We start from the raw sequence: 20531 nt of genomic DNA, 5'->3' as shown, positions 1-20531 counted from the left end.
TCTACACTGCAGTTAAAACCCCCCAGCTAGCCCATGCCAGCTGACTTGGGCTTGGGCTAAAGGGCTCTTTAGTTCCAGTATAGACGTTTGGGCTTAGGCAGTAGCCGGGACTCTCCCACTTCACAGGGTCCTAGAGTCTGGGCTCTAGCCCAAGCCTGAATGTCTGCAGTGCAATTAAACAGCCCCTTAGCCTGAGCCCTGTGAGCCTGAGTCAGCTGGCTGGGCCAGTCATGGGTGTCGAACTGTAGTGTAGACATACCCATAGAGTCTCCTGTGCCTGCTGGCGCAACCCATTTCCCCACTGCTGTCTGTCCAGACCAAGGTGTTTGGCTCCATCGTAAGTTGTCTTCATAGGGGCAGCATCCTTTTCTATCATCCTGCCTCTGGTCAGTCCTTGTCCTCCACTCCTTCTCATTCCTATAGCTGTAGTCCAATCGAAGATGTACCTTGTGCTTCTGCCACAGGGCCACCTGGGTCCGTGGCCAAACCACCATAGCCGACTCTGTCCAATTACTGAGTCCCCACTCTGCTGACTGTGTGGCCGAGCACTTCCACATCGGTTACACGATCTCACCAATCAGTTCCCAATATTCTTCTCAAACCAAGCTGGTGAAATGCATTCAGCTTCCTAACATGCACTTTCACCATTTGTCATGGTTCCAAGCCATACGGTAGTGTTGGGAGGACAATAGTGTTGTACAGTCTCATTTGAGTGTGCATATCAGTGCCGGATGAGGGATCCTTGTGTAAACAACCCGCATGCCCCACCCCAGAGACAGCTGCATCTCAGTGCATGGCAAAGGCTCCCTGTATAAACAGTCAATGTGCCCTACCCCAGAGGTGGCTGCATCTCAAGGGTGAGGGACCCCTGTGTAAGCAGTTGCCTTAAGCTTTGGAGCAGAAGGGGGTTAAACGGAACCCACAGCTCCTGATGGGTCTTTAAACTCCTACTAGTTTCACTCCGGATAGTCCCCTTGTGGAATCCTGCTCAGCTCTTCATCTCAACTGTGTCTTGTGGCAGGGAGTTCCCCACATGGCACACTTCTGAATTTTCCATCTTTTGCTGGCTGCCCCTTGTTCTTACATCATGTGACTGGGGGAAGAGCAGCGGGGTCTAGTGGGAGCGTGTACTCCAGGCTAAGCGTGGGCTGCGTAAGAAGCGTTTCCCGTAGGTCACTTTGGAATGTGCTGCCTTCCTGCTTCGCTTGCTGTCCCCGTTACTAATGGGAATTGCTACTAGCGGGTCGCACGCTTCGTAGCTTCTGTTGGTCGAGTGCTCTGTCCTCACCAGGGCCCCTGGCATCCCTCCATTCCTCACACTGCTCCCTGGGTGCCATCTGCCCAGCCCCCTCTATTTCAAGCGTTCCCTGCAACTTCCTCCAATCTGTCCCCTGCCAGGGGCTCTGTATGTCCCCCGTTCCTCCCCTTTCCCACCTTCTCCCCATGGGAGGGGCCCTGTGGGGGCTCCCCTCCCCCAATTCCAAGGTCCCCGTTCTCCTCCCCTATGGCTGGGGTCTGCCTTCCCTCCCCCCATTCTCCCATTCCAGGGTCCCATATTTTCGCCCATGGTAGGAGCTTGGAATCACCCCGCATTCCCCCCTTCCCTCCCACGCCAGGGCTCTGTGTGCCCGCAATCCTCCTTCCCCCATGGCAGGGCCCCCCAATCTGCCCCCCAGGCCAGGGGCTGTGTGGTCTTCCCCTCCCCACCATTATTATGCCTCTGGATGTCACCATGTTACCCAGACTCTGTTGGGAGGGTGGGCAGAGATGAGATGGGGGATTGTTCTGCTGGGAAGCATGAATTGGTGCCAGCAACCCGCTGTTTGATCCACAGACAACAGCAGAGGTGCTTGAAGCTGGCTGTAACAGGGTGGCCTGCCCCTTTAAGGGTGAGCCAGCCTGGCCCCGCTACACCTGTGCAGAGGGCTGGACTGAAGCCAGGGAGAGCCCAGCACTGGGGGGCTGGCTGGGGAGGAAAGCAGATGGGCTGCTTCTCTCGGGGGTAAGGAGCCTGGGGGAGAGCCAGGAGCTGGCTGAGGCTGCTGCAGTGATAGGTGGTTAGGGCTGACCCCTGTTGTTGGGCTGTTTGGAGCCAGGTGGCTAGACAGCAGGACAGACTGTTGCTGCTGGGCCCTGCCTGAAAGGAGGAAGGCTGGAGGCTCTCTTGTCTTAGAGCTGGCTGCAGGGACTTGGTGACTTGGGAAGGGGCTGAACTCCCTGGAGCAGCTCGGTTGCTGGGCTAGGTTACCTCCGCAGGGGAAGTAGGCTGAAGAGTGTGATGGGGAAGCTGAGGTGGAAGTGCTGGGCTCTGGGGCCAGGGGAGCTCTGGGACAGTCAGGCTTGTACCCTGGGGCTGTGCTGAAGGGCTGTCAGGGTCTTCATGTGTCCCCCATACCTCAGAATCCAGAGGGTGCTGGCTACTGCTCCTAGGGCCTTCTCTGAAGGATGGGAATGGCTTAGAGGCAGCGTTCAGGTTATGGAGTGACAGACCGAGACATCCTGTCGAGTTCTGTGTAAGCTCAACCAATTACTTCTTATTTGTATTGCGTGTCACAGAGCCATGGTGCTAGGTGCTGTACAGACCCAGCACAGAAAGACGGTCTGGGCTAAGTATAAGACAAGAAGCACCAGGTGGGGGAGCACGATTAGACAGTGCTGATCAGCCCAGTGGGCTGTGGTCCAGAGGTGCTGGAACTTGGGGAGCGGGGTATGTGGCAGCACCCCCTGGTTTGAAGTGGTTTCCGTCCAGGGTTACAGTTTGATTCAATGGCTCTCAGCTCCCCCACTATACACATTGTTCCAGCGTCCCTGCCATGGTCTCCCTCGTTCTAGCATTTTGAGGCACGGTGAATAGCAGTGGGATCTTGTAGTGATGAGTTCCCCAAGCCATGGTGGTGTGTCCTTCCACTGGAAGGTGATAATAGCTGCCATCCAGGAGGCCTTTGATTTATAGACCTGGCTACAGCTGATAAGTGTGCTAAGCGCCTTTTAGGCTAAATAGAAGGAAAAGCAATTAATCTCCTTTTTGAAGTGAGAGAGCTGGAGAAGTCTAAGGCAGTGCTCCACCTGGCAAAGTTGATCAGAAGCTAAATTGTGTAGTCTAAGGGGTTTCCTGATTGCGGGTTCCGGGGCTGGAGTGTTGAATGGTTGCAGCTGTGTGCATCTGGATGGGAGAGCCAAATAGTGAGCAAGGTAGTCACAAGAGTGATCCTGAGTGAGAGACAGGGCTTCTTGTGCACAGGACTGGCTGGAGACTTGCGGGGGAATTTCAGACCAAGGCAACTGCCAGCTCTTTGTTCGTCCTGTGTTCAAGGAACAAAACTTTCTCTGTATGCTTAGTAAATGAACAGAATGGCACCAAAGAAATAGCCGACTGGGACCATCTATTTCTCCTCCAAATGGGAATAATCTGACAAGGCTCTGGCTTCCAGCAATCAGCCTGGGATGAAGGGGCACCAGCATTAAGCATTTCCTGTTGATTGTTCCTGAATTTGCCACCTTCCTGGCACATTCCCTGTCCCCTCATTTCTATCCACTGCTGCCCCCTCCCCTACAGTCAGCAATTACCCTTAGGGGCTGTTAATTAGGGGCTAGGGTCACTCTAGATTCCCCTGGGAATGGAGCGCCCCCTGTGTGCTGAGAGTGTGAGCTGCTTAAATCAGAGCTCACCTGCCTCCAGCTCCAAAGAGACCAGACTCCCATGCTCCCCATGCCACGGCTCAAAGCCTGGCATCAGTTTCCCAGCTGCTCTGTCTGTCTGTACAGCTGGGGTGGTAACCCCAGCAACAGTGCTGTCAGTCACCCTGTATTTGGCATGGGGGTGGGGGGGGGAACAGCATTGAATCCATTGTCCGTGAAAATGAGGGACGTGATTGGACAGGGGCAGGTAACAGGCAAAGCTTCATCATGGAGCTGCCATTGCCATACAAACTCTAGACCTGGTCACGCCCCCCAGCTCTGCCAATGCCCCTCAGTCCCAACCCACAGCCCCTTGCTATGCCCACCCTAGGCTCCTCTACAGCTCTGCTGGTGCCCCTCAATCCCGACCTGCAGTCCCTTGGGGTCCCAGCCTGCTGGGATAACCCACTCTGACTCAGCAGACGCAGTGTGGTATAGTAGATTTGGCCTTGGGCTAGGTCTTGGGACTTGTGGTCCTGTATAGAGCCCTGCCACTGAACTTGGGCAAGTCCCTTTGTCGCTCCCTGCCTCAGTTTCCCCTCCCACTCCTTGTTTAGATTGCGAGCTCTTTGGGCCAGGGACTGTCTCTCACTGTAAGTCTGTGGAGCACCAAGCACAACGAGGCTGTGATTGGTTGGGGGTTTCTGGGAACAACTCTAACACTAATAATGAAGATCGCGCTCCTGTGAGTGAAAGCATTTAATATTTCTGCCTGAGTTCAGGGCGTCTGACGCGTTCAGATTAGAAATAAGGCACCAGTTTTTAGCAGTGCGGGAGATTAAACACTGGAGCAAACTCCCAAGGGAAGCGGTGGATTCTCCAGATTGGCTGCCTTGCTGGGAGGTGCTTTGGCAACCCAAGTGGCTGGGCTCAATACAGGGGGAACTGAGTGACAGTCTGCCTGTGCTACACAGGAGGGCAGCCTAGATTCTCATGGTCCGCTCTGGCCTTAAACTCTGGGAGTTTCTGGCTCTGTTTTAAAATAGCCCCGTTATTAAAGCCATGTGCCTCAGTCCCAGCCTGTGGTTAGAGCTGGGAGACTGGGCGCCTTTGTTCTAGCCCTGACTCTGGGAGGACAGTGGGGTCTAGTGGGTTAGAGCAGGAAACAGGAAACATCTCCTTAATCGCAGAGCTGGGAAGAGAACCCAGGAGTCCTGACTCTCTGTCTCCCGCTCCCACTCTGCTCTATTCACTAGGCCCCACTCAGAATCTCTCTATCTATGTGAAGGCAAGATCTGAGCTGCTACAGGCAGATGTATTTAAAACAGCTGAATTTATAACCCAGCTTTGAGTCCATGGATCACAAAATATCGATCACCCTGTAACGTGTGCATGTTGCAGGGGCCGGTGTCTGTTAGAGCCCTCGTCAGGCGTTTGTCCTATTGACTAAGCATTGAAGGCTCGCTTGTCACTTTGATGGTGCTGTAAAAACCTCAGTCCTTATCATTATGATTCTGTGTTATTGGTCACACACCAGGACCCTGCCATGCTGGAGGCTGCCTAGACCCTAGCTGAGATCTGGGCCCTGCTCAGACACACGGTGAGAGACAGATCCTGCCCCCAAGGCTCACTGTCTGAATAGGCAAAGGATGGGAGGGGAAACAGAGGCACGGAGAGATGAAGGGATTAGTCCAAGGTCAGTGGCAGAGCCAGGAGTGGAACCCAGGAGTCCTGACTTCCAGTCCAGTGTTGTTGAACTAGGGCTAACCTTCTAAAGTGAGACATATGCTCTTGACCTGAAGACACCATGTGCTGGAGGATCTGCTCTGTCCCTGGGTCAGATGTTCAATGGTTAATCCCCCTCCCTGTTAAATATCTGCACCTGACTTCCAGCCTGTTTGTCCAGTTCCAAACCAATCCCATCTCTTAACTGTTGTAGGAGGGTATTTTGGTCCTGGTCTCTAATCTGCGGGAGCAGCTTTTGGAGAGCAGAGAGCTCTTCGAGGCAGAATGAGATCCCGTGGCTGGGAAGTGAAGCTGGACCGTTCAGGTTAGAAGTGAGGCCAGGTGTTTTTAAGTGGAAAGTGGATTCAGCATTGGAACAGCTGACTCAGGGATGAGGTGGATTCTCCATCATGTGGAGCCTTTAAATCAAGACTGGATGTGTTTCTCTGAAGCATCGGGGATCGGCCACAGCTGGAGACAGGTCCCGTGTGCTGAGGTGGTTCAGCTAGTTCTCTCTAGCTGCCTGGCTGGTGGATCTTGCCCAGATGCTCAGGGTCCAGCTGATCACCAGATTGAGGGCTGGGAAGGAATTTTCCCCTGGTCAGGTTGGCAGGGACCTTGGGGTGTTTTCACCTCCCCATGCAGCATGGGACACGGGGCGCCTGTTGGGATCAGCTGGGCATGGCTAATCGCAGCGATTCCCTGTCAGAGCAGGGGCCTCGGGTATTGGAGGACCCTCAGCTCCCCTGTTCTCTGCCTGGCTTTGAAATGCTTTGGTCTAACTAAAGCCTTTCTGCTCAATTCAGAAGGAACTGGCTGAGATAGAATTGCCTGTGCTATACAGGATGTCAGATTGGATGATCTATTGGTCCTTTGTGGCCTAAAACTCGTTGAAACCCAAAAGCTAAGCTCTTGCTCACCCGCCAGATCTCCTCTGGAGGCAGGAGTGACTGGGGTAGATTCTCCACCGAGTCAAATTGGGTGAACAGGATGGTCCCATACTGTTTTGGACCCCAGAAGGAGCTGAGCCCAACAGAACTGACACTCTTTGTCAGCTGTTAGGGGCAGGGTTGATCTCTTTGTTCTGTTTGTACAGTGCCTAGCGCCAGGGCATCATGGTAATCTAGATAACGCTCCTCTCATCAATCAAACTTTGATAGAATTTACCATGCCAGGCCGGAGCTTATGTTGTAGGCAGAGCCCTGACAGTGGGGGGAGTGTATTTTGTAGGTGGAGCTCAGCAGAATATTGGGAGCCCTCCTTAATTCTAATGCAATGAACAGGTTATTAAAATCTACTCACCATCCTGAGAAGTAGCTGGCCTAAGCACGTGCCTTCATAGAGCTGGGTGGAATTCTTCAGGTGAAATGCTTTTCAGCAAACAATGCACGTTCAATAACACTGAAACATTTCATGAATTTCTGTCGATTTTTTTCAGAATTGTTAATTTCAGGAAAGAAATTCCCCAAATTAAAAAAAAGTGTTGAAAAGGCCGATTTTGGGGAGGGCAGGGGGAATTCTTTACATTCAGAACAGATTTTTGTCTCAAATTTTCCTTTAATTTGACTTTAACGTTTTCAAAACGTTCAATCGAAATAAAACAGCGGGATGGGGAGGAGAGGAAATGATTTTGGTTGAATAGAACATTCTGTTTCAACAAAATTGAAGTGAAAGGTTTAGTTCAACCCCAAACAAACTTCTTCAGTCTTGATTTACCAGACAATCAGTTTGGACTGAATTTTTATTTTGTTATTTCAAACTAGCCAATGCACTGGGAAATCTCTCTGTGTGTTTGTGGGGTTTTTTTTACCCAACTCGCCAAGCTAGAGAGGATCGTGGACTTGAGGATGCCTTGATGTTAGCTGCTCTGTTTCTTTGGTGTACTCTTTGTTGTGTTGTCTGTCCTGAGGCTACAATGTAGCTGGTAGATCTTGTTCTTAGGAATGATTGATCCTTCAGTTTTCCTTTGTCCCTCTTTAAGATCTTGCAGCCACCCCAAATTTCTCCCTCAGTGGTCATTGAGCTAAACTTGGCATATTTATAGAGCCCTGCAAATCCGCGGATATCCGCTCGCGGATCTCTGCTTTATATCTGCGGATCATTTTTGCAGATTGGATGCGGATATAAATTTTGTATTGGTGCAGGACTCTACATATTTAATGCTTTAAGGTTGAATATTAGCCCCACCTTCAATTGTGAGTTTCTAAAGGCTCAAAATCAAGAGGCAAATAAACCCTCCAAATTTGTTGTGTGGGTTTTTTTTGAGATCTCTTGATAATTAAATCAAATGTGATTCCCCCGCCCTCCCTTTCCCCACCCGGGGAGGGAGGCCCAACTCATGACTTTGAATGCTTGAACTTGGCTCTATGGGACTATGTAAAAACAGCTCCCTGTCTTCTGAGCGCTCCCACTGAGGCGTGTTCAGAAATGCACTGGCTGGGGCCTGCAAGCTGGATTTGGGCCTGGCTTGTGCATCATACAAGCACAATCACTGGCTAAAATCCCAGCTTTGTGGCCCCGGTTCAGCAAAGCACGTCGAGGGCAGCTTTCAAAGGCCTTAATGGGAGTTACTTGGCCAAATCCTATTGAAAGTGAATAGGTTTTAGGCTCCTAACGGCCTTTTAAAAACAGTCCCATAAGAGCTTGTAGTTAAGTACCTGCTTGAGTAATCCCTTTGCTGTTCAACACAGCATTTAAACACAGGCTTAACTTATCATGATTGTAAGTAGTATTTCTGTAGCATCCAGAGGTCCTAAGATCACGGGAGAGGGGCATTGTGCTGGGCACCACACAGACCCGGAGCCCAGTCATGCTGTGCAGTGCACAGGCACACAGTGAAAGACAGTCGTTGCCCCTTAGAGCAATAAACAAAGGATGGGAGAGGAAACTGAGGCCCTGAGCAGGGAGGGGACTGTCTTGCCACTCCGTGCCTCAGTTTCCCCTTTTGTATAATAATGGGGGTTCCAATCCTGGCCTGTGTTTGCCAATGACTTTGAAACTCTGGTGGATAGAAAACCCTGTGTGATCCCAAAGGGCGATAGAATCAATGCACCCGCAGATCCCCAGCCCTGTGAGGACAGTGGGGGACACTGGAGGAGGAGAGGCTATGGTGGGTGATGTGGGACATTATGGGGGCCCCACATGAAGTAACAGACTCTGGGGATCAGAGACCCCATTTGGGGGTTAATCAGGGACACTTGGGCTCCATAGAGGAGGTTAGGTTGGTGAGAATGGTTCTGGCGGACACTGGCGCTGCTGTGGTCAGTTGATGATTAACACAAGCCCTCCTCTCCCGCTCTCTTGGCAGCGTGGACCTGGTGCATGCCCAGATCCACATCGCGGAGGGGAAGAGCCTGGCAGAGTTGAGCCTGCGGCAGGACAGCATACGCATCAATGGCTGTGCCATCCAGTGCCGCGTCACCACCGAGGACCCCTCCCGCGGCTTCCAGCCCGACACTGGCCGCATCGAGGTAGGACACCGCCCAGCTCCAGTGCGGGGGCTGACCCTGCTGGGGAAGGGCAGAGTGCGGATCTGCTCTTGGTTGGAGAACATTTTGACTTGATGTTGAAAAACGAAAATTTTCAGCCCAAACCTGGACAATTTGGAAAGAAAAAATTTGGCCCCAAATGGGGGGGACTTCTGGCTGAAAACTGCTGAAAATCCAGCACGCTTTCCCCAGAACTGTAACGTTTCCAGCTAGGAACTTCCAAACACTGGGAGGCATCTGGCCCCGTGCCAGTCAATTTTCAGTTTTTAATGAAAAATCTACAATTCCGAGGCTGGCGGAAAGTTTCCACGGGAATTCTCTGTATGTGGGAAACCTCATTTTCCTTCCTAAAAAAGCTTTGGGGGAAATATTCTCCCCGAGTGACGGATGCTGCCAGCAGCACGGGGGTGTATGTGGGAGGAGGAGAAAGCGGGGGGGGCTCTGTGTGTGTGTGTGTTAGAGGTGGAAGGGGGTGTTATCCGCAGTACTGCATGTGAAACTCAGTCTGGAGACAGAGTTTAATCCACTGGCAAGTATGTGTTAAAGTCCACCTCTGTGTCTGATTCATGGAAGCTAGCAATGGGATCTCGTGCTTCGAGAGAGGAGCCAGGAGTCCTGGCTCCTGTCGCCAGCTCTGGGATGGGAGTGGGAGTTAGTGGGTTAGAGTTGGAGGGGACCGGGGGCTGAGAGTCAGGATTCCTGGGTTCTATCCCTGGCTGTTGGAGGCTTTAGCATGTGAAGATCAACCTGCTAGTTTCCTTCTTGGCTGTTCGCATTCCCTGGCATTGTGCTAGATTCTCTGGGGCGCTGGCGATAAACAGAAGCACTTGTATTCCGTCTGCATGACAGGCTGCTCCATTCAAACCCTGGGCGTGGGCGTTCGGCTGTTCAGACTCCCTGTTCCCTTCCTAACGACGCGGCAGCTCTTGCCACTCAAACTAACAACTGGGGATCGCTGCAAAAGAGTCTGGCACGGATACAACCCCCATGCCAGCTGGCAGCAGGAGAGGAGGGGCTGTGAGAGCCCCCACCGATTCCACTCTCTTTACTGGGCTGGGGAGTAGAAAGATGGGGGGCTAGGATCCTTGCCTGGGCACATGTTTGCATTCAGATGGGCTGGGCATGGTGGGGGTGTCGGGAATTTGTTTTGTAGGAGTGGCGTAGGCCCTTACCCCAGGGTTGGATGGGTAGGGCTGTGTGTGTGTCGGTGGATTTCCCTTGGGAGCGGGGCAGCAAGGGGGTAGCTTGGCTCTCTGGGTGTGTACACGCTCTGTTGATCCATACTGCACAATCACAGGGGGCTCAAAGAGTGGCAACTAGCATAATTAGAGACCTAGTAAAACTCCTGCAAAGAAAGATTGACTAGATGGGGTTTGCTCACTGTAGAGAGGAGATGAATTAGAGGGGATGTGTTTAAAGTCTGTATAATAATGACTGGGAGAGCAATGGGTGATCGGGAGCAACGTTCCCTTTAATTTTTGACAGGCCATGTGCGCAAAAAATTTCTTCTGTGCAAATTGTTGTGCGCGTGGTGTTTCGCCGTGTGGGGGGGGTTTAGGATCTGTGTGCGTGCGCACACGTGCACAGCTTAGAGGGAACAGTGATCGGGAGCCTCTGTCCTCCTCATCTCGTAACCCAAGAACAAGGAAACAGTGAATGACACTCATCAAAGGAAATGGCTTTATCACATAGCCTGAAATTAGTGTATGGGACTCATTGCCACATGAGATGAAGAACTTAGCATGATTGCGAGAGTGGGTGAATTCATTTCTGGGCGTCTCAAGAATATTCAGTGTTACAGCAGTTAATGGGAGTAGCTAATTTTGGAGGCAAAACTCATACTCCAAGGTTTAAACCAATCTGTGACTGGTAAACAGTAAAACAAATAATTAAGTGCCCTGCAGCCAGGTTGCTTGTAGATTTTAAGGCCAGGAGACACCCTTGGCCATCTTGTCTGACCTCCTGTAGGACCCAGACCAGCAAAATTCACCCAGTTCCCCTTGTATTGAGCCCAGTCAGTTGTGTTGGACTAAACCATCTTCCGGAAAGGCATCCAGTCTGGATTTGGAGACACCGAGAGCTGGAGAATTCACCCCAACCCTTGACAGTTTGTTCCAGTGGTCACTCACCCACACTGTTTTCTGTGACAATTGTACCAGCCAATAAGTTGGCTGCAATGATGAAAAGGCTGATGTGTCAAAATCGCCAACTTTTGATAGAAATCTGCTGGTTTCTTCTTGGCTCCCCTGGCCCCTTGGTGGCCCGCCTCGGAGGCAGCTTGGAAGCCAGGGCCTAGCGAGCTCCCCAGCAGCATATTTTGTTCTGGAAACACCAGAACATTCTGGCTGTGGGAATGTCTTGGTGTTTCCAGAACAAACGATTGTGGAATTCCACTTCCACAAAGTCTTCACGTTTCAGTTTTTGGCCTCATTCAGGACAAAAAGTTGAGGGGAACACCAGTTTCTTTCCCAACCAGCTATACTGCTTATTCTCTCTCATTTTACGATTGTTTGTGTTATGGTAGCACTCCGGTTGTGCAGGGTGCTGTCTGGATCCCGACTGAGTTTGGGGCCCCTTTTGGGCCAGGCGCTCCACAGACACACAATGAGAGAGTCCCTGCCCTGAAGAGCAGGAGAGAGGAAACTGAGGTACAGAGAGGGGAAGGGACCTGCCGAAGGTGGCAGAAGTAGGAATAGAACCCAGGAGTCCTGACTCTGAGTCCAGTTCTCTGTCTGCTGCCTCCCCTCATTTTGGTCTCCAAATGAGCTGTCACTCAAGATCCTGCTTAGTGGGAGCCCGGAGTATGTCTAAACCTCCCACTTTGCTCCTGCAGTTGGATTCATCATGCGGCGAACGTGGCATTGTCTAATTCCAACCCTGCCATGCTTTCAGGGATCCCACTCTGACCAGACTCTGTCTCGTCTACTGCTTTCCAGGCCTCATTCGCCGGCCCGGTTGGCTGCTCCTCTGGACACACTGCTGCCTCCCACTTTGATTCTAGCTAGCTGCTCTGTGGCCAGTGGTTTCAATTTCCTGCTTTCCCAGAGCTTTTCAGATGCAGCCACTTATTAGAACAAGGGGCCATGTATCATGGAGCCTGAGTCTTCCAGACAGAGCAGTTGCCTGGTTTATTTATAACCTATCTTAAGTGCTTACTTGGACACCTGTTATAATGTCTCAGCGCCTCACAATCTCTAAGGCACTTACCCCCACCACACCGTGGGAGATAGGGAAGGGTGAATGATCCCCATTTTACAGATGGGGAAACTGAGGCCCAGAGAGGCTGGATGGCTGGTGCAAAGTGTCCCAGGGGGTCTGTGGTGGAGCAGAGAATTTCATAGTTTAAGGCCAGAAGGGGTCAATAGATCACCCAGTCTGATCTCTTGTCTATCTCAGGCTGTTCAATTCCCCCAGTGTTGAGTCCCAAGACAGTAGTTAAACCAAAGCATTTCAGCCATCAGGAGACTAATTGGTTGTGAGCCCCAGGCAGGGAACAGGAGAGACTAAAGGGCCTCCAAGGCCCCTGTGCTGGCAGGGAATTGCTGAGGTGAGCCATGCCCAGCTGATCCCAGCAGAGGACCTGCGCCCCATGCTGCAGAGGGAGGTGAAAACCCCCAAGGTCTCTGCCAATCTGACCTGGGGGAAATTCCTTCCCGAACCCCAGTCTGATGATCAGTTGAACCCTGAGCATCTGGGCAAGACCCACCCACCAGACAGCTAGAGAGAGGATTCTGTGGACCAGCTCAGAGCCCGGCCCATCCCACCCAGTGTTCCATCTCCAGGGGTGGCTGATCCCTGATGCTTCAGAGAAAAGCAAAATCCCCTACCCCCACCCCCAAACCCACAATGCATCTGGCCAGCTGTGCATGGGTGGGAAAAACTACTTGAACTAAGATCTCCCAAAACACAGGCTAGAGCTCCTAACCACTGGGCAGTCCTCACTCTCTCAACTGGTTGCAGTGTATGCTGCAGTGTTTCTTCCATTGTCAGGTTCTTTGCAGATTCAGACTGTTTTCCTGCATCAGTTACACCCGGGGCACATCCCCCACCCCTCTCAGAGCGATCAGCTCAGGCTCTCTGCAGACTCCGGCAGGCTAAGCACAAAGCACCGATTCATCCACTTGCTTGGCGGCTTGCTGGAATGAAGGCTTTCTGCAGCACCACGCTCCGTGCCAGGATTCATCTTGCTCTGGAATGTCGCTGCATCTCTTCTTTCAGCAGCGTGAGCCACCCACCAGAATGTCGTGACTTCTGCTAATTTAAAATCCCCTCCCGCTTCTGCTGGGTGCAAAACAGGTCTCCATTGTCAGCGTGCTCCACGCAGGACTCCTGGGTTCCGTCTCTCGCTCTCGGAGGGGAGCGCGGTCTGGTGGGTTAGCTCCGAGATGGCTGGGAGCTAGGACTCCGAGGTTCTGTTCTCTGGGGTCAAGTGATGCGAGAAGGGGAGATGAGAGCTGATCTGGGATGTGATCCAGCTGTCTTAGACTCCCTGCGGCTTGGGTCGCAGCAGCAACAGGGGAGCTCATTGGCCTGTGCTGTTAAGGTTGGCTGGCTCGGCAAATTACCCAGCTCTCTGCCTTGACCAGTGTCCTTGGCTCGGAGCGCAGCGCTGCCAGCTGGGTATCTGCTAGCAGTTTCTGTTCCGTCTCACACGCGGCCCGTTCCAGCTCCGATTGAAAAGCCCTGGGGATTAAGGAGGAGACTCATGCATCTGCAGCTGTCTCTTAATTATTAACTAGGAGTAGGAAATAATATTCTAGTAAAGTCTGCAGGCCCCCACCATGAGCAGGGCCCGGTTGGGCCGGGTGTCTCACAGACATAGCGGACATCTCACAGACACAGCGAGGGACTGTACCTGCCCCCCACAGATTTTATAATCTCATGGACAAAGGGTGGGAGGGAAACACAGGTACCAAGTGGGGAGGGACTTGCCCCAGTTCACACAGCAGGTCAGTGACAGATCTGGGAACAGAAGCCAGGAGTCCTGACTCTCAGCCCCCTGCTCTAGCCATGGGACCCCACTCCCCTCCCCAAGGCATAAAGAGAATCCAGGATTTTGGCTGAAATCCCCTTTGTTGTAGCCCTTAGACTATACTCTCTGCCAGAGCTCTGGTGGGATGTACGGGGGGCCAGGCCTCCTGGGGTCTATACTCTAGGCATTAGAGCAGGAGGGCTGGCGGCTAGGACTCCTGGGTTCCTCTCCAATTGTGGGAGGAGAGTGGGGATAGGGGTTAGTGCAGGAAGTGCAGACTCGGGTAGTGAGTGTGATTAGTCTCTGGGTCCTATCCCAGCCCCTGCCACCCCCACTTTGTTCTCAGCCCTCCCTACTCTACCTCCCACCCCTCGCAGCACTCACTCGTGACCCCCTCCTTCCTGCAGGCCGGGTGATTTTGCTCAGAGGGGGATGCTGAGCCCTGGCTGCTGACCTAAGTGCAATTGTGCTGGGCAGATCTCTGAGTCTGGAGCCCTAGCTGCTCTCTGAGGAGGTCTCTGCTGCTCCACACATCAGAGCCCTGGAGGGCCGGACAATAGTGCAGCCTTCCCAGATGTGGCCACGGCTGGCTCAGCAGACTCACAGATTCTTGGTGTGGGAGGCAGCATGGCCCAGTGGATGAGGGCTGGGCCGGGAGCCAGGACTCCTGGGTTCTCTTCTCACCTGTTGAGCAGGGAGTGGGGTTAGAGCAGGGCCGAGCTGGGATTCAAGCCTCCCGGCTCCTTATTCGCTTTGTGCCCATAGAATCACAAAGCAGAACGACTGTGAGCTCCCTTTGGCTGCAGGGGCAGTTGGGGAGTTGAGTCATCAATCATGTCTGCTTTACGGAGCTGAAATTCTGCCTGGCTTCCCCTTCACCTCAGTGCTTCAATGCTGTCTTTCTGCACAGAGCCAAAGGGGGGCAAGGCAGCTGGGCTGCTCCTCAGCGCCTGCGAGCAGGAGGAAGGAGAGGGTAATTGACACAGCACAGAGTACCGCTCCGCTCTGTGGTAGAAGGGTGTGGGCTGTGGGTTGGCCAGGCTGATCCAGCCCATACACTGTTTAAGCTGGGAGGGAGAGTGCTTTCTAAGTGCGGTGCAGGTTGGGGAGGTCTGTCAGGTCTCTTTCTGGCAGCTCAAATGGCAGAGACTCCTGTCAGGGTTTTGGTCCTTTCAGTAACCCTAAAAAAAACTGGAAGGAGCAACTGTGCACTTATAAAATCACAGACATGTGGGGCTGGAAGGGGCCTGGAGAGGTTATCTGGTCCAGGCCCTGCACCGAGCCAGAACCAAGTAAGCCTAGACCATCCCTGCTGGGTTTGTCCAACCTGTTCTTAAAAACCTTCAATGACTGGGAGGCCAACCTCCCTGAGAAGCCGATTCCAGAGCTTAGCTGCCCTTTGAGTCCGAAAGTTCTTCTTCATTGTGACGTTGCATTCCATATGTTTTATGGAAATATGCTTATGAGTATGAATATGATGTAACTGGAATATGCTTTAGGCAAAAGGTCTCTTGTTAGGTATCATTACAAAGCTTATAATTAAGTGTGTTCATCCTTTTTATATGCATGTATCATTCTTGTATCTGAAGCTAGAAAGATGAAGTATAACTCTGAGGTCCTATTGTAATTATGCAAAGTGTGGGCCACTAATGGTGGTTTCGAATCTTGATGGCTCCCTTTGACTAGGACAATTGGTGGTAAATGACTCTGTTTACTCGCAAACCTTCCTGGGTATCAGATTAGTAGCCGTGTTAGTCTGTATCTGCAAAAAGAAAAGGAGGACTTGTGGCACCTTAGAGACTAACAAATTGATTTGAGCATAAGCTTTTGTGAGCTACAGCTCACTTCATCGGATGCTTATGCTCACGAAAGCTTATGCTCAAATCAATTTGTTAGTCTCTAAGGTGCCACAAGTCCTCCTGTTCTTCCTGGGTGTGTGTGGGTTAGCAGCCCTCCCTCCCCGCCCTGTCACTCACTCAGCTGTCTTTTCTCAGGACGAAACAGGGCCATTTTTTTTCTTTTCTTCACAGGTCGGGTTTTCTAAACCTTTTCTCATTTTTGTTGCTCTCCTCTGGATTCTCCGGTTTGTCCACATCTTTCCTGAAGTGTGGCACCCAAAACTGATCACAGCACTGCAGCTGAGACCTCCCCAGTGCCGAGCAGAGCAGGGCAGTTACGGCCCAGGTCTTACATATGACACTTCTGCTAATACACCCCAGAATATTAGTCTTTTTTGCAACTGCATCACATTGTTGACTCATATTCAATTTGTGACCTGGTATAACCTCTGGATCCTTCTCAGCAGCATTACTGCCTAGCCAGTTATTTCCCATTTTGTAGTTGGGCATTTGATTTTTTCCTTCCTAAGTGCAGTGCTTTGCATCCGTCTGTACTGAATTTCATCTTGTTAATTTCAGACCAGGTCTCTAATTTGTTAAAGTTGTTTCGAATTCTAAGCCTGTCCTCCAAAGCGCTTGCAGCCTCTCCCAGCTCCATTATCCAAGTCCTTACTGAAAATATTGAACAGAACCAGGACTGACCTCTATGGTATCCCACTAGATATGCCGCCCCAGTTGGACAGCAAACCATTGATAACTATTCTTTGAGTAAGGACTTTCAACCAGTTGTGCACCCACCTTATAATAATTTCATCTAGGTTACATTTCCTTAGTTTGCTTATGAGAATGCCACTTGGGAGTGTGTCAAATGCCTTACGAAAATCAAGATATATTGCATCTACTGCTTCCACCCCATCCACTAGGCCAGTAACACTGTCAAGAAGGAAATTAGGTTGGTTTGGCATGATTTGTTCTTGACAAATCTGTGCTGGCTATTCCTTATAACCCCATTATCCTCTGGGTACTTACAAATTGATTGTTTAATAATCTGTTCCAGTATCTTTGCAGGCGTCAAAGTTAGGCTGACTGGTCTATTATTCTCTGTCCTCTTTGTTCCCCTTTTTAAACTTAGGTACTATGTTTGTCCTTCCCCAGTCCTCTGGGACCTCACCTGTCCTCCCCAAGTTCTTGAAGATAATTGCTTCAGCTTGTTCCTGAAGTACCCTAAGATGAATTTGAACAGGCCGTGCTGACTTGAATACATCTAATCTTTCTAAATATTCTTTAACCCATTCCTTCCCTGTTTTGGCTTGTGTTCCTTCTCCCTTGTTTTTAATATTACTTGGGATGAGTGTCTGCTAAGAAGAGGACCTGTATTTTCCTTCATCTTTCTCTTGGTCCTAATGTATTTTAAGAACCATTTCCTGTAGCCTTTTATGTCCTTGCTGGGTATAACTCATTTTGTGCCTTAACCTTTCTGATTTTTGTCCTTACATGTTTGTGCTGTTCTTCTGTGCACCTCCTTAGCAATTCTTCCACGTTTCTACTTTCTGTGGTATCCATTGTTTAATTTACATTAAAGTTGTGCCGAGCTCCAATCAAGATGCTGGGGAAGGCCCCCCTTCATGCTGGGCACTGCACAGACTAAGTGAGTTAGGCACATGATTTCCATTGTCTCTCCAGAGGAGTCAGGCACTTCCCCTGAGCACTTTTGTGAAAGCCATTAGCTGCCTATCTGCATCTTTAGACACCGCAATACCACTGTGAATCTGGCCCGAAAGCCTGGCTCCTCTCGCATTGATTTAAATGGGAGTTAGGCCCCTCAGTGCCTTTTGAGGACTTCAGAAATGTTACCTAATGGCTAGCTCAACTATCCAATTTGGGCTGGACGCTGGAATGGCGAGGGGAGTTCTCCAGCCTGTGGTATGCAGGAGGTCACACTGGGATGACCAGCATGGCCTTCATGCCTATGGATGTAACCATCAGCTACGGGTCTTGCCCTGGTTCGTAGCAGATACGGTGGCTCTGCTGTGCTATAGTTCAGGGCCAGAGGAGAAGCAGTGTGTGGGGCAGCTGGATGTTGGAGGGGGGCCAAGAAGAGCCATCACAATGATCTGAGGGCTGGAAAAAATGCCTTAGCGTGAGAGACGCCATCTGCTCAGCTTCTTGTAAAGAAGAGCAAGGGATGACGTTTCTCCCCTTCATGGGGAGAAGATCCCAGGGTTCTTCAGCCTAATGGAGAGAAGCCAAACGAGAACCCTGGTCTGGAAGTTAAAGCCAGACACTTTCCAAGGAGAAATCGGGCACAGTGTTTTAGCAGTGTGGGCGATTAACCCATGGCGCAAACTCCGTTGGGAAAGGGGGTGGGGGGGATTCTTCTCCTCGCTGAGTCTCCAACTCCAGCCTGTCCGGAAGATGCTTTAATCAACCACAAGTGACTGGCTCAATAGAGGAGGACCTGGTTGACATTCTCTGGCCTGTGCTATCCAGGAAGCCAGAGTCCCTTCTGGCCGTAAATCTATAGCTCTATGGACCTGACCATCAGAATTATGCTTGGAAAGCAGCTGAGCCACTGCCAATAGATGTATTTCAGTTCACATCTGCTCCCTGAGCCTGGAGTGCAGAGCTAGCTAAAGAGCCCATGCTGGATTTGGCATCTGCTCGGGAATCCTGGCGGCTGCGGCTGGGTTATGTGTGTGATCGTTTTATTAGAGTAAACGCGGCAGACATACACAGTCTGCCGGGGGCTCCTCCACTCGCAGGCTGAGGCTTTCTCCTCCGAGAAGCGGGGGGAGCTAGCGTAGCGCTTAGCACAGAGGTGAAGTGGGGCATATTGGGAAATAGAGCTCTCAGTGAGTGTCTTAGAGGCAGTATGGTGCAGACTACTGGACAGGGACTTGGGAAATCTGCCCACCTCTACTATGTAACGTTGGCACAGCCCTGCCTCGCCATGTGCCTCAGTTTCCCCCTCTGTAAAACTGAGCAAAATGGCATTGATCTCCTCAGCAAAGCACTTTGGGATTCCTGGCTTTAAAGCGCTAAAGGTAAAAGGCTGGTCACTTGGAGTCCCACCATCTAAACCACACATTTGACTGCTGTGCAGCATCCATGCCGGGGCTATGGCACAGCACTGCTGATCGCTAGCACTGGAACTCCCAAACTCACCTCTCCCTCCAGCTGGGTAACTCCATCACCGTCCTGCTTGCCCTGCACTCGTGAAAAGCTCAGATTTTTCTGAAGGAAATGGATTTTTCTTTCAGACTTTGCAAGGAAATGTGTGGCCGGAGCAAGGTGTATGTGCTGAGGCTGGGGACTGTTAAACTGACACAGCACAATGCTGAGCGTGCCAGAGAGCGCTTTGAATGATGTCTCTAAACAGCAGAACAAACTCTTGGCTCGGGTGCCTTTTCCGATGGTTACATTTGCAGGCGCTAGTCCACTAGGCAAAGGAGTAGGATAGGAAGATGCTATGGCATTCAGGCTGCTGCTTTTGTTTGGTGGTTTGTTTGTTTTTTTCAGAGAACCATAGATTTTTATTTGATTTCTTTTTAAAGCCAGGAGAGACCATTCTGCGTGTCCAGTCTGCCCTCTTCCTGCACGACTTGCTCGTGATCTCAGGGTCCAGCTGATCACGAGACTGGGAGTCAGGAAGAAATTTCCCCCTGGTCAGATTGTTAGGAACATTAGAGGTTTTTCGCCTGCCTCTGCAGCATGGGGCACAGGTCGCCTGTGGGGATCACCTCAGCAATTCCCTGCCATGTCAGGGGTCTCAGGAATGGGGGGCCCCTCGTGTTGCTGTTCCCTGCCTGGGGCTCACAACAGGTTAGTCTCCTGAGGACTAAGATTTTGGGCTCAGTGTAAGGGAGTTTAGATCAAATGGAATGGCCTCTGCTGCACAGGAGATTCAGATTAGATGATCTGATGGTCCCTTCTGGCCTTAAATTCTGTGAATCACACAAGCCAGAGAATTCCCTGCCCCCCCCTCCCGCCCCCGCCGCCCCCGAGAGACATTCCTGCATCCAGCACAGATATGGTGGTTGAGCTAGACTTTTTAGAGAGGTCCAATTTCCACTGAAAAACTCCGTGATGGAAAATCCACCCTGGCCCTGGGTGAGCTGTTCAATGGTTAGTCTCCCTCCCTGCTAAAAATTGGCACTTGGTTTTGGTCTGAATTTGTCCAGCTTCTGCTCCCAGCCGTTGGGCCGGGTTCTGCCTTTGCAAGATTAGGGGGCTGTCTGCTCTCCAGAATCTCCTCCCTGCATCGGTAATGATCACAATCATGTCACCTCTTAACCTTCTCTTGGATAAACTAAATAAATGTTGTTCCCTAACTCTCAGGTGTTCCCAGCCCTTGGATTGTTCTCATGGTGATATTTCAAAGTGCGCACCCCAGAGCTGGGCGCAGTGTTTCAGTCACTAGTGCCACATACAGAGATGACACCATCTCCATGCTCCTGCTTGACACCCCCTACTGATCCACCCCTGCATTACCCCAGCAGCTCATGATTAATTGGTTTCCACCAGGATCCCTGAGTCCTTTCCAGAGTCCATGTGTCCCAGGGCACAGCCTGTAAGTCTGGCTGAAGTTCCTTGTCCCTGTATGCATGACCCTGCCTCTTGAGATATAAAGACCCAGCGAATTGGAAAATGGAATTTCTGTCCTGTGCATTTCCTTTTGTCCCAAATCAGGATGAAAAGTTGTATTTCTAAATTTACAGCAGAACAAAAATTCCCCAATCTTTTCATTTTGGACACATCAAAAGGACCTCATTGAAACATTGTCATATAAAACATTGAATAGAGCATATATGAATATTACATGTAATAACATTAACATATTTTATAAGAACACATTAATAGGTTACATTTATATCTATTTACATTTTCTAG

General features: G+C 51.0%; 1 protein-coding gene across 8 annotated transcripts in view; it reads left to right on the top strand.

The window, feature by feature from the left end:
* PC (pyruvate carboxylase) overlaps positions 1–20531 on the top strand; it is a 233747-nt gene that overhangs the window by 144810 nt on the left and 68406 nt on the right. For all 8 annotated transcript variants that reach the window (XM_043551372.1, XM_043551371.1, XM_043551370.1 and 5 more), the window contains one exon: positions 8651–8813. In XM_043551372.1, coding sequence (XP_043407307.1) covers positions 8651–8813 — 163 coding nt within the window. The remainder of the gene's footprint in view (positions 1–8650; positions 8814–20531) is intronic.

The sequence above is a fragment of the Chelonia mydas genome, chromosome 7, assembly GCF_015237465.2.
Source record: "Chelonia mydas isolate rCheMyd1 chromosome 7, rCheMyd1.pri.v2, whole genome shotgun sequence".
Classification (NCBI taxonomy): domain Eukaryota; kingdom Metazoa; phylum Chordata; order Testudines; family Cheloniidae; genus Chelonia; species Chelonia mydas.
This window is presented reverse-complemented; position numbering and strand designations above follow the sequence as displayed.